This window comes from Microcaecilia unicolor, chromosome 5 (assembly GCF_901765095.1).
Source record: "Microcaecilia unicolor chromosome 5, aMicUni1.1, whole genome shotgun sequence".
In the NCBI taxonomy this organism is placed as follows: domain Eukaryota; kingdom Metazoa; phylum Chordata; class Amphibia; order Gymnophiona; family Siphonopidae; genus Microcaecilia; species Microcaecilia unicolor.
The window spans coordinates 237,055,480-237,068,293 of NC_044035.1; the positions used below are offsets into that span (position 1 = coordinate 237,055,480).

A 12,814-nucleotide genomic window follows, 5' to 3' on the forward strand; every position below is an offset into this window, starting at 1 on the left:
GTAATTGTGTGGCTTTAATATTATCTACTATAATAAAACTCACCCTCAACATTCTGAAGACAACGTTCTGAAGTCACTCAGTCACTCCCTGAAGGGTTCATGGATTCATGGTGGTGAAGCCACAACACTGACCATGTCTCTCTGCCCCGCCCTCGCATGACGGACCAATCAGAAAAAACACCCTCAACATTCTGAAACACAAAGGACCATCACAACACCGTTCCCAGGCAACACTAGGCAACGTAAGATGGACCAATCAGAGGAAACTACGTGACAATAAGGGAGGAGCATTCCCCAGCAGAATGGCTCATTATCTGTGCAGCACGGAGAGCACAGAACCACCGCTGGAACGAGAGAAGAATATTCCTGCTGTGGGTATGTGCAAAAATAGACCGTGGGGGAAATTTTTAAATGCCTAATGCCAGTACTGAAGAGTGCCAGAGGGCCTATAGCACAGACTATATTTGGGATCGCTTGACATGGAGTCAGAGGAGCCGGAAAACAACGTGCCCGTCACCATCTGGGACATGGGTGAACAGGACAAGCTGCAGCCCAGCTGGAAGGATTACCCGCGACCCAGCCAGCAGCAAACAGCGACCAAGGACAGCACAGCACATCCCCCAACCCCCAAGCAAAAAACAAAACAAAACAAAAAAAGACACACATCAACAACCTGCACACACACCGCACCCTCTCACACACACACACACAAAATAACTCTGTGACACATACACATACACACACACACAAAAAAAAAGCCACATGCTAGCGCCCCTTTCATTGGTTTCGGAAACGGGCCTTTTTTACTAGTCTTTAATAAAAAAATGCCACCCACCCTCCCTTCCGTCCTACCCTGTATTTCCTGACCAGATTATAGCCCTGTATATCTCCCAATTGTGGTTCTCTGTTAACCATATCTCCATGACTGCCACTAAATCCAAATCGGTCTCTTCCATCATAGCCTCTAGATTCAGAACCTTATTTCCTATACTATGTGCAATTAGCATACACTGCTATACTGCTTTCCAGATGTTGCCCCTTTCCCCCCATTGGTATAAAGATATTTAATGCTTCACTTGCTTGAGGGCTTAGGTCACCCAGCCCCAACAATTCTAGTTTAAAGCCTTCTTCAGTTGGTTAGTCAGTCTGCTGCTGAAAACACTTCTTCCCTTCTTTGATAGATGGACATAATCTCTGCTCAGCAGCCCTTGGAAAATCATCCCATGGTCCAGGAAGCCAAAACATCATCCAATGGAAGTTTCCATATTCAGAGCGAAAATTCAGGGTTGTTCTTCATAGCTTAACGAACACTAACCGTTCCCTCCTTCCCAATCAGTATATGATTTTCTTAAAATAATATCCACCAGAGTGTGGTTTTATAAATTTTTGTTACATTTGTACCCCGCGCTTTCCCACTCATGGCAGGCTCAATGCGGCTTACATGGGGCAATGGGGGGTTAAGTGACTTGCCCAGAGTTACAAGGATCTGCCTGAGACTGAAGTGGGAATTGAACTCAGTTCCCCAGGACCAAAGTCCACCACCCTAACCACTAGGCCACTCCTCCACTCCACTAAAGGGAACATATGTGCCTTTACAAAATTGCCTTCCATAAAACTGATTTACAAATTATACCTGCTGCAAGGCAGACATAATCCTGCACAAGTAAATTTCAGTATGAACTGGCAGTTATGCATGTATCTTACAGAATGAATGCGTAAGTGCTGCTCCTGCTCCATCCATTCTCTGCCCCCAGAATGCTTACACATATCATATAAAAGTAGCCACTATGCTAGTCTAGCATGTTTTTAGGCATTTATATGCCTACTTGAGCAAGTAAAATGCCTTTCTACACACACAAGTTGTATTGTCATACTGGGACAGACTGAAAGTCCATCAAGCCCAGTATCCTGTTTCCAAAAGTGGCCAATCCAGGCCACAAGTACCTGGCAAGATCCCAGAACAGAAAACAGATTTTTATGCTGCTTATCCTAGAAATAAGCAATGGACTTTCCCAAGTCCATCTTAATAATGGCATATGGACTTTTCTACTAGGAAATTATCCAAACCTTTTTTAAACCCTGCTAAGCTAACTGCTTTTACCACATTCTCTGGCAACGAATTCCAGAGTTTAATTACACGTTGAGTGAAGAAATATTTTCTCCGGTTTGTTATAAATGTACTACTTAGTAGCTTCATTGAATGCCCACTAGTCCTAGTATTTTTGGAAAGAGTAAAAAAGTGATTCACCTCTACTTGTTCCACTCCACTTAGTATTTTATAGACATCTATAATATCTCCCCTCAGCCATTTCTTCTCCAAGCTGAAAAGCCCTAGCCACTTTATCCTTTCCTCATAGGGAAGCTGCCTCATAGAGAAGCCGCCCCATCCCCTTTATCATTTGTGACGCCCTTCTCTGTATCTTTTCTAATTCTGTTATATCTTTTTTGAGATGCGGTGACCAGAATTGCACACAGTATTTGAGGTGCGGTCACACCATAGAGTGATACAAAAGGCATTAACACATTCATTTTTGTCTTCCATTCCTAATAATTCTTAACATTCTATTTGCTTTCTTAGCTGCCTCCGCACACTGAGCAGCAGGTTTCAACTTATCATCAACAATGACATCTAGATCCTTTTCTTGGGTGGTGATCCCTAATGTGAAACCTTGAATCATGTAGCTATAGTTTGAGTTCCTCTTCCCACATGCATCACTTTGCACTTCCTCACATTAAACGTCATCTGCCATTTGGATGCCCAGTCTCATAAAATCCATTTGCAATTTTTCACAATCCTCTTGCGATTTGACAACTTTGAATAGCTTTGAGCCTTCAGCAAATTTAATTCTCACTAGTCATTCCCATCTACAGATCATTTATAACTATGTTAAAATGCAGTGGTCCCAGCACAGACCCCTGGGGAACCCCACTATCTACTCTTCTCCATTGAGAATACTGATCATTTAACCCTACTGTCTATTTTCTATCTTAAAACCACTTTTTAATCCACAATAGGACATTACCTCCTATGTCATGATTTTCTAATTTCCTGAGGAGTCTTTTCATGAGGTATTTTGTCAAATGCCTTCTGTAAATCCAGATACACAATATCGACTGGCTCACCTTTATCCACAACTTCAAAGAAATATAGTAGATTGGTGAGGCAATATTTACCTTAACTCAATCCATGTTGGCTTTGTCTCATTAATCCATGCTTATGTATATGCTCTGTAATTTTGTTTTTTTTTATAAGTGTCTCTACCATTTTGTCCAGCACTGACATTAGGCTCTCCAGTCTATAATTTCCTGGATCACTTCTGTAACCCTGTTTAAAGAAGATTAGCATTACACTGGCCACCCTCCAGTTTTAAACAGGGTTCCAGAAGCGATCCGGGAAATTATATATATATAGAGAGAGAAAGAGAGAGAGAGAGAGAGAGAGAGAGAGAGAGAGAGAGAGAGAGAGATGATAGACTAATAGTTTGCCTTTTTTCTTGTTGGTAGAGAATACTTGATCTCTTGATGCTTTGGCCTTCAGTTCTGTTCCTTCATACTTAGAATGCATCTTTAGAGTGCTATAAGTGCTGCCAATCATTCCTCAAGGGCTGTTTGGGAAGGCTCCCTTGGCTTTCTGTAGGCTATATCCCAATAGGATCACAGAGGTGGTTTCCTATCATTACTGCTAGGCAAAGTGTGTAAGGTGTTTCTTCTGAACTACTGCCACATTATGCAGCATACAACACACCATTTGCATTAGCCTGGGGAGGCAGTTATAGAAGTCCAGTCATATGATCATGAAGACAGTGATGCATAAAAAAGATCAGCTATGTCCCTTAATCTCTCATGACTTAGTTGTAATTTTGTTATGTCATAGCAGAATATTTTAGCATCATGATTATTTTACTGCCCTAGCTCCTAATGTTTACTTTGTTTTATGTTTTAGGTCCTGATATAGCTGAGGCAGAATATAAATGCAAGACAACAGGTCTTCCTTCTGAAGTATACAGAATGTTCTATAGTAAAATTAATAAGTACCTCAGTCTGTACTACCAGAAAGGAGAATAAAGCAGCTGTGATATGAAAGTTACCATGGGGCTGTAAAGAAAGTAGTGGGTTTCTAAGCCTATGAACTGTATTAATTATTTCATGAAGTGTATTTTCCCTAATTGGCCAGCAGACTGCGTTTGTTTTGTTTTTTTTAAGTTGCTGCAGAAAAACACTTTCTTTTCCAGATTAAGCTTGGTGAAAGGCAATCTGCAGTACCATTGGCCAGATACTTTCAAAGCTGGTGCCCTGGCCTCTGATTGTCCATGGAGTTAAAATCTAGCCAGGAGGTACTGGATTTTCTTTAGGCTCAGCTTGGAGGTACAGAGGAGAAGCATCTCTGTCCTGAGACCCTATTCAAGACTTGTGAGCAGTTATTTTCCTGAAACTCCCCAGGTGCTACCCAGGTAGTAACAAACTGTTTAGATAGATTTTAATATTGATCCTTATTATGTTACCTGTTGCTTTTCCATCTGTTTCATATTGTTCACTGTTCACATTTTTCATTATAATAAATCAATTCATTTATTAGCTCTGTTTGTCCTGGACTAAGAATCCTGGTGGTTTGTGTTTTAGGTCTGTGGGTGCTTTCTAGGAACTGTAGGACCCCTGGGAGTGCGGACACAGTGTCCTAGAAATCAGTGGGGATTAACTTGAGAGTGGGATACTAACCCAGCAGCAAATGGGACCCAGTCGGTGGGGTGGAGGGTGCTAGTATAGAACACGGGCCCAGGTTCAGGCGGGCCTGAGCAGTGCTGGGGACAGACCCTCCAGGTGGTCACAGGGTTAGCCCTAGGCAGGTGCTAGGCATTCCATGATAGAGCGTAATTTTACAAGGGACCTGAGCATATAGAACAGCAGTTACATGCTCAACAGGCTCTTATAAAACTGTTCAGGGCATATCACCATATCTATAATGGATAGTAGGATCCTACAGCCACAGACGTAGCTAATGCCACCGGGAAGCAGCAAGTCTGAACAAGCTCTGAAAAATTCTGGAAAAGCTCTCTGAGCCTCAGCAGGCATTCCCACGCTCCCTAATGGCTGAGTTCCTTGAGTCATTTTCAACCTGAGAGGATGAATGGGAATGTGCAGATATGGGATCCTGCTGGTCCACACAGAACATCTATTACAGGTTTGCAATTATGCTTTCTCCATGGACAAGCAGGATTGCTATGTTCACACAAGTGAAGACTCCCAAGCTGAAGGTTGCTACTTCTCACATGCTCAATTATATTTTATGCAATCCAAACAATTAAGAAAAGGAGGCGGAGGTAGGTTGATGTGTTAAAAATATATATTCCTTGGAACTGCTTGACCAAAAGCACTGTCAGAACTTAGGTGGCTGATTACTACAATGTCTTGTAAATATATATACCAAGGACCACATTTAAGCTCTGCAGATGTCCTATGCAGAAGACAGCTAAATCTCTGCTGCTGTTGTTGCTCTTAGGCCCTCATGATCAAAAGCAAACTCTGGCGCTAGAGGCTGTTAACGCCATACTAGCGCCAGAGTTTGCAGCCGACCCATGATCAGAGCCCTCGAGCGCCTGAAACAGCGCACTCGAGGGCTCTCAGCGCAAGTAGCATGCAAATGCATGCTAAACAGGGCTTCTAGCGCAATTAGCTTGCAAATGCATGCTAATTGGCGCTTAACACATTCATCCCCAATGATCAGCGACCAGCGCGCCAAAGACTGGGTCGCTGGCCGCAGCAAAATCAACGCCAGCTCCAAGCTGGCGTTAGATTTTGCGGATCATTGGAGAGGAATGGTGAGCCCTGTCCAGCATGCAGTTGCATGCTGGCAGGCCCCCCTTCCCCCCCAAGGCAAACGCGAACGGGGGTTGGAGGTCCGGTGGGTCTCCAGCCCCCGAAACCCCCAGAAATCGTTGATCCATCAACGGGGGGGTGGGGGGGGCTGGAGGTCCGGTGGGTCTCCAGCCCCCAAAACCCCCAGAAAACGTTGCTCCATCGACGGGGGGGGGGGGGGGGGGGGGGGGCTGGAGGTCCACCCCAAATCCTCCCCCCAGCGTTCTCCTTAAATTCCCTGGTGGTCCGTGGTGTCATGACACCCCCCTGGGCCCCTCCCGGCCACCCTACCTTGTGTTGGAGGAGGGACGCAGCATGCCTGCCTCCCTCCTCTTCCAGTCAGTCAATGGCGGCGCCCAGCACCACCCACTGCATCCTGGGATGCACTGGGCGGGGCTACAGACCATGTAAGTGAATCGCTCCCTTACATGGTCTGTAGCCCCGCACAATGCATCCCAGGATGCAGTGGGCGGTGCTGGGCGCTGCCATTTTGGGCGTCGACTGACTGGAAGAGGAAGAGGCAGGCTGCGTCCCTCCTCCAACACAAGGTAGGGGGGCCAGGGGGGTGTCACGACACCACGGACCACCAGGGAATTTAAGGAGAACGCTGGGGGAAGGATTTGGGGTGGGCTGGAGGTCCACCGGACCTCCAGCCCCCCCCCCCCCTCCCGTCGATGGAGCAAAGATTTCTGGGGGTTTCGGGGGCTGGAGACCCACTGGACCTCCAGCCCCCCCCCCCCTCATCGATGGAGCAACGATTTCTGGGGGTTTCGGGGGCTGGAGACCCACCGGACCTCCAACCCCCCCCCCCCTCGTCGATGGAGCAAAGATTTCTGGGGGTTTCGGGGGCTGGAGACCCACCGGACCTCCAGCCCCCCCCCCCTCGTCGATGGAGCAACGATTTCTGGGGGTTTCGGGGGCTGGAGACCCACCGGACCTCCAACCCCCCCCCCCCCCCCCCCCCGCCGGGGGGGGGGGGGGTTGGCCGGCGGCGGCCCCAACGTTTTCTGGGGGTTTGGGGGGGGGGGGCCTCGTTCGGGCCTCGGGCAGGCTGTTTTGACAGGTTTGGGCTTTTGACAGCCCAGACCTGTCAAACAAGTGTGGGAGGATTGTGCTGAGCGCATGCTCGGCACAATTCTCCCGCACTTTAAACATGATAATCAAAGATAATAGCGCTGCTTAGATTTGCATGCATTATCTTTGATCATCGATGCAGAAAAGCCCTGCGCTGTCCCGGCGCTAGTTTTAGGGCGCTGTTTGGAACAGCGCAGGGCTTTTGATCATCTGGGCCTTAGTGAGCTGCTACTTTCTGAGTAAAGTGATACAATGGCCTTGTTACAAGAAGCAATACAGTTGTAATCCAAATCAACAAAATTATTTTTGTTTACCAGTCATCTCATCTTATTTGTCTTTTGATTCAAACAACTGAGGTGGTCTGTCTTGAAATCATATTCTTTGTAAATATAGCTGCATAACATCCTTACAGTCCAGTGGATAGAAAATTTGTTCCTAGGTATTAACATGAGGTAGATGTGAAAAAAAAACCCCAGAAATACTATTGCCTGACTAAATATGAAAAACCCTATACTACTCCAGGAAGAAATTTAGGGTGAGCTTGAAGAGGACCCACAGCAGGAACAATGTTTCACCACTTCTGCAGGAGATACCATGAAAGGAAACACTAAGGTAGTGAGTAGCAAAGAGAACTGCAAGCCAGCGGTAAGACAGCCATGGACTGTGGCTAAGAAAGGAGGCAGACAGGAACTCCAGACCAAAACCAAAGGGAAGCCAAAAGAATTTTTAAAGCACAAGAATCAGACTTGCTGCCACTGATCTTGCAACTCCCTGTAGCAGAATCCTCCAGAGCTTCAAACGCTAAGGTATTTTTTTTTTTTTTTTAAAGGATGATGGGAGTAAATAGAGTACAAGGAGGGAGGGGTGGAAAGGATGGGGGAGGGAGGGGTGGAAAGGATGGGGAAGGTGGGGGTGGACAGTGACTTAGAGACCTCTAGGTATGACCTTGGATCACACAGTGGCCCCTTAAGCTCAACTGGGAGCCAACTGAACCATTCAATTCCCAACTGCATGGAAGAATATTTTCCTATGTCTCGGACTTTTTTTTACCTTCCATATACTGCACTTTAGAATTGTATGGGTTCCATCTACCCTGTTTTCTCGTGGCTGATTCTGCATTTTAAGCCCCTTCATGTACTGATTAGTTCTTTTAGCTACGGGACACATCTATACTATGGGTTCACATCGCGCTCATTCGATTAAGAGCTGCCTCTGTATATATCGTTTATTAACAGTTGGGGATTGAATGGCCTCGTGGTCTTCCCAATTTCACATAGTTAGGAAAATTAATCTTTTACGATGGATGACAAAAACCTTCCCCCCTTCTTTTGTTGCACATTAGGCAATATAGCCTTACTGTTTGGTTATTTCCAAATTTCCATGACTATACCTATAAGAGCTTTCTGGTAAGATTGTTTTACTACAATTTCTCTGATACGGTAGTGGTCTCGGTTTGCACTATATTATTTATTTAATTTGTTTGGTCCTCTTTTGTCCAACATGGTTTGATTTTGTGAAATTGGCAATCTATTTGCTATTATTAAGCATTTAATCTATGTAAATGTTTTTCTTATACATGTAATTTTTGTTTTGATTGACAACTACTTATGATTATCATATTTATATGCTTTTATGTTAAGACCCCTGAGGCAGGCATTTGTTCCTGAAACACGGCCTGTGTCGGATCATTTTCAGAATAAAAAGGATGACATTTATCTCCATCCTGAAGGCCCAGTGTTGTTTTTTTCTGTTTTTGGCCACTGTTGAAAACAGGATACTACTACTACTACTTAACATTTCTAGAGCGCTACTAGAGTTACGCAGCGCTGTACAGTTTAACAAAAAAGGATAGTCCCTGCTCAAAGGAGCTTAAAATCTAATGGGCGAAATGTCAAGTTGGGGCAGCCTAGATTTCCTGAAGAGGTATGGTGAGGATACTGGGCTGGATGGACCACTGGTCGACCCAGTTTGGCTATTCTTATGTTCTTATGAGATTCTTTTAAACTCCACTTTACTGAACAAATTCATTAAGAATAGTGAACAATGTGGCACATATTTATACAGTAATCATAAAGGTCAATAATTCAGGCATCAATCAGATACAAAGAAATCAAAGCTACATATAGTTAAATAAATAGCAAGACAGAGTTCTCTAATATTCTGCACTGCTGGGTGCACCATACAGTAGACTTGAGAAAAAGGGTAGTGTCTTTTTAGATGAATGAATAAGTAGTGCTGGGCTAAGTCCTCTTAGAAGTAAAACCTCTTTCAAACTGTTGCATATGGGAATGCCCTAAAACCTGTAACTTAATATACTGTAATGTAGGTGTGCTTCCATTTCTAGACCTGACTCGCCAAGAAGTCTCATTTAGCAAGGAAACCTAAGGTTTCAGAGTCATTGTCCTTTCCCCTTAATGTACATAAGTACATAAGTAATGCCACACTGGGAAAAGACCAAGGGTCCATCGAGCCCAGCATCTTATCCACGACAGTGGCCAATCCAGGCCAAGGGCACCTGGCAAGCTTCCCAAATGTACAAACATTCTATACATGTTATTCCTGGAATTGTGGATTTTTCCCAAGTCCATTTAGTAGCGGTTTATGGACTTGTCCTTTAGGAAACCATCTAACCCCTTTTTAAACTCTGCCAAGCTAACCGCCTTCACCAAGTTCTCCGGCAACGAATTCCAGAGTTTAATTACGCGTTGGGTGAAGAAACATTTTCTCCGATTTGTTTTAAATTTACTACACTGTAGTTTCATCGCATGCCCCCTAGTCCTAGTATTTTTGGAAAGCGTGAACAGAAGCTTCACATCCACCTGTTCCACTCCACTCATTATTTTATGTACCTCTATCATGTCTCCCCTCAGCCGTCTCTTCTCCAAGCTGAAAAGCCCTAGCCTCCTTAGTCTTTCTTCATAGGGAAGTCGTCCCATCCCCGCTATCATTTTAGTCACCCTTCGCTGCACCTTTTCCAGTTCCACTATATCTTTCTTGAGATGCGACACAGGATAGGACACTACAGCATATGTAAAACACTCATACTTGGCTCCAGCACACTGCTTTTGGGCCTCTGGTTTCAGCACTGCTAATTACAGACTCTCTCTCTTTGTCACTCTGTTCAAACCTCCTTATGTGTAGCAGTTTATTCACAACCTGCAGGTAAGCAGCTTCCACTCTCTCTCTTGCTGGTGTTGCTAATCTGACGAATGGCTAAGATGGAGTTTGGTCAGCACCTTCTCTTGTTCCCCTTGCTAGGCATGTTCAGGATCCTCTTGCATTTCTCCTATTTCTTCCAGCAAAAGATGCCAGAATTCAAAAGACTTAGGTTATATCCCTACTGGGTCATGTGAAAACTTGCAGAGTGCTTCCCTCTCTCTCTGCTATTTCACCTGCTTGAGAGGGAAGTCTGCTTGCAGACTTCTTACATGTAAGTTCATGATCAAAGTGTCTTTTTTTGTTGTTGTTTTTTTTTTTTTGCTTCCTGTGACTTTTCCTGCCAGTCACAGTTAACCTTGCAGCTTCTGCCTGGTAGCCACAAGTGACTTAGTTTAGAAGGAAAGTACTCAAAATTAAACATCTCAATATTACACAAATAATGTATTTAATCCAACACAACTCATTTCCTTATATAATCAGCAGCACAGAAAAGGACAGAGGAAAAATGTTACCTTCTGTAGGCCAATGGTAGCGACCTTTATCAGTGGAACTACATAGGTTACTCCTATGTCTTCTCCTCTTTTACCCATATCCTCTAATTCTAGAATCTCCTACCTGTGCGCTTATTCCTTTAAGTTATTTAAAATACTATCACCCCTTTCTTTCCCCTCTTTCTTCCAGTCTGTCCTTATACACTTTATGATGAAAACCACTGACCATTTTAGTAGCTACCCTTTCAAGTAACTATCTTGTTTATATACCTATGAGAATACAGTTTCCAGAACTATACACAGTATTACAAATGAAGTCTCCCTAGTTTTCTACAGAGGTAGTATCACCGCCTTTTCTCGGGCTGGTTGTTCTTCTTCCAATGCACTTAAATATCTTTCTGACTTTATCTACCTGTTTGACCACTTTAAGATCTAGTTCCTTCGTTGTGCACAGAAGAACTTCACCCTCATATTCTACCCTCCCGTGAATTTTTCAACCCAAATCCATGACCTACATTTTTTAGCATTAAATCTTATCTATGAAACTAGGCTATTTCTCAGGCAAAGTAGTGAATCTGAAGCGAATCAGAGAGAATATTTCTTCACTCAATGTGTAGTTGAACTCTGGAATTCGTTGCCAGAGAATGTAGTTAGCTTAGAAAGGTTTGAAAGAGGTTTGGATGGCTTCCTAAAAGAAAGGTCCATAAGCCATTATTGAGATGACTTGGGGAAAATCCACTGCTTATTTCTAGGATAAGCAGCATAAAATGTACTGTATTGTTTAGGGATCTTGCCAGGAACTTGTGACCTGGATTGGCCGCTGCTGGTGGGCTTGATGGACCTTCAGTCTGTCCCAGTATGGCAATACTTATGTACTTACGCTTTTCTAGATTCCTTCTCATGTTTTCTACACCTTTCCTATTATCTATCCTATTTCAGATTTTGTTACCATCCAAAAAAGGCAAACCTTTCCCAGTAGCCCTACCTCAAAATATTACTCACAAAAGATGGAGCACAAATCCCTGCAACATACCACTGGTAATTCCCTTTCCCCAGAGTGAGGTCCATTTACCACTACCTTCTCTCAACTCTTACGCAACTGCTCGAATCTAAGTACACTGCATCGAGTGTTCACCCCAATCCAACTCTCTGGTCACCAAGAAAAATTCCCCTTCCTAAACTCTTTCAAACAAGCAGTTTGGCTGACCAGTCTTCTAGAGGTTTGAACCAGAGGCAGATAGTTTACTGTAAGACTACTAAACAATTTCCACAGAATATTCTGGCAAGTTAACATTAAAAATCAAACAGGAGGCAACTAACTATTCAAAGGCAGAGGAAGTGCAACAAGTTCCAAAGTGGTAAAGAGATTTCTTACCTTCAGAAGAAAATTCCTGGTGGCTCCTTTGTCTCGGTGGCGATAACAACACTGCTGGCTGGAACACTTCTGCTAGCAAATCAATGCTCTTCTTAGATTCTTTGGATGGACTGGGCCATTGACAAAGCTTAACTGGCAGGTTCTCCTGGGAGGCTTTATGTTGCTCATTATCTTCATTTCTGAAGGTTGAAGGCCTGCAGCTCTTGACATTAAATATTGCACTTTCTGGGAAAGAAGTACTCCAGCTTTTAAAACATAATTAAACACTCAACTTCCGAATTCTACTAAAGACCCATCTCTTTAACAAGGCATATAACAAGGATCAACAAATATGAACTCATGTACACATATCCAGAACTGCCTTTACAATATTTGCTTGCTAAACCACTATCATGTTTTATCATTTTCATGTTATCCAAGATCCTTCTGTTATCACTAAATGTATATTTTCTTATATATTTCTTACAATATTTGCTTGCTAAACCACTATCATGTTTTATCATTTTCATGTTATCCAAGATCCTTCTGTTATTACTAAATGTATATTTTCTCATATATTTCCACTTTTCATGATGTATTGTAAGCCACATTGAGCCTGCAAAGAGGTGGGAAATGTGGGATACAAATGCAACAAATAAAATAAAATAAAAACTTATCTGTAACTACAAAGTACTTTGTGAATAACAAAAGAGTAAGTTGTTTATAAAAGCTATCTGGGACCCATAGCTGCAGCCCTCGAACAGTGCATCAACTTTTGGTCTATAAACCAAAGAAAAAAAAATCACAGGTGATCCAGGCAGGAGGAAAAATGACTCCTTATAGAACACATATTAAAAGCATCTACCTTAGGCCTTATTCAGAA

General features: G+C 43.5%; 1 protein-coding gene across 6 annotated transcripts in view; it reads right to left on the bottom strand.

The window, feature by feature from the left end:
• Positions 1–12,814, bottom strand: part of SPICE1 (spindle and centriole associated protein 1) — a 143,679-nt gene that overhangs the window by 36,907 nt on the left and 93,958 nt on the right. For all 6 annotated transcript variants that reach the window (XM_030203909.1, XM_030203907.1, XM_030203908.1 and 3 more), the window contains one exon: positions 11,953–12,177. In XM_030203909.1, the coding sequence (XP_030059769.1) occupies positions 11,953–12,177 (225 nt within the window). The remainder of the gene's footprint in view (positions 1–11,952; positions 12,178–12,814) is intronic.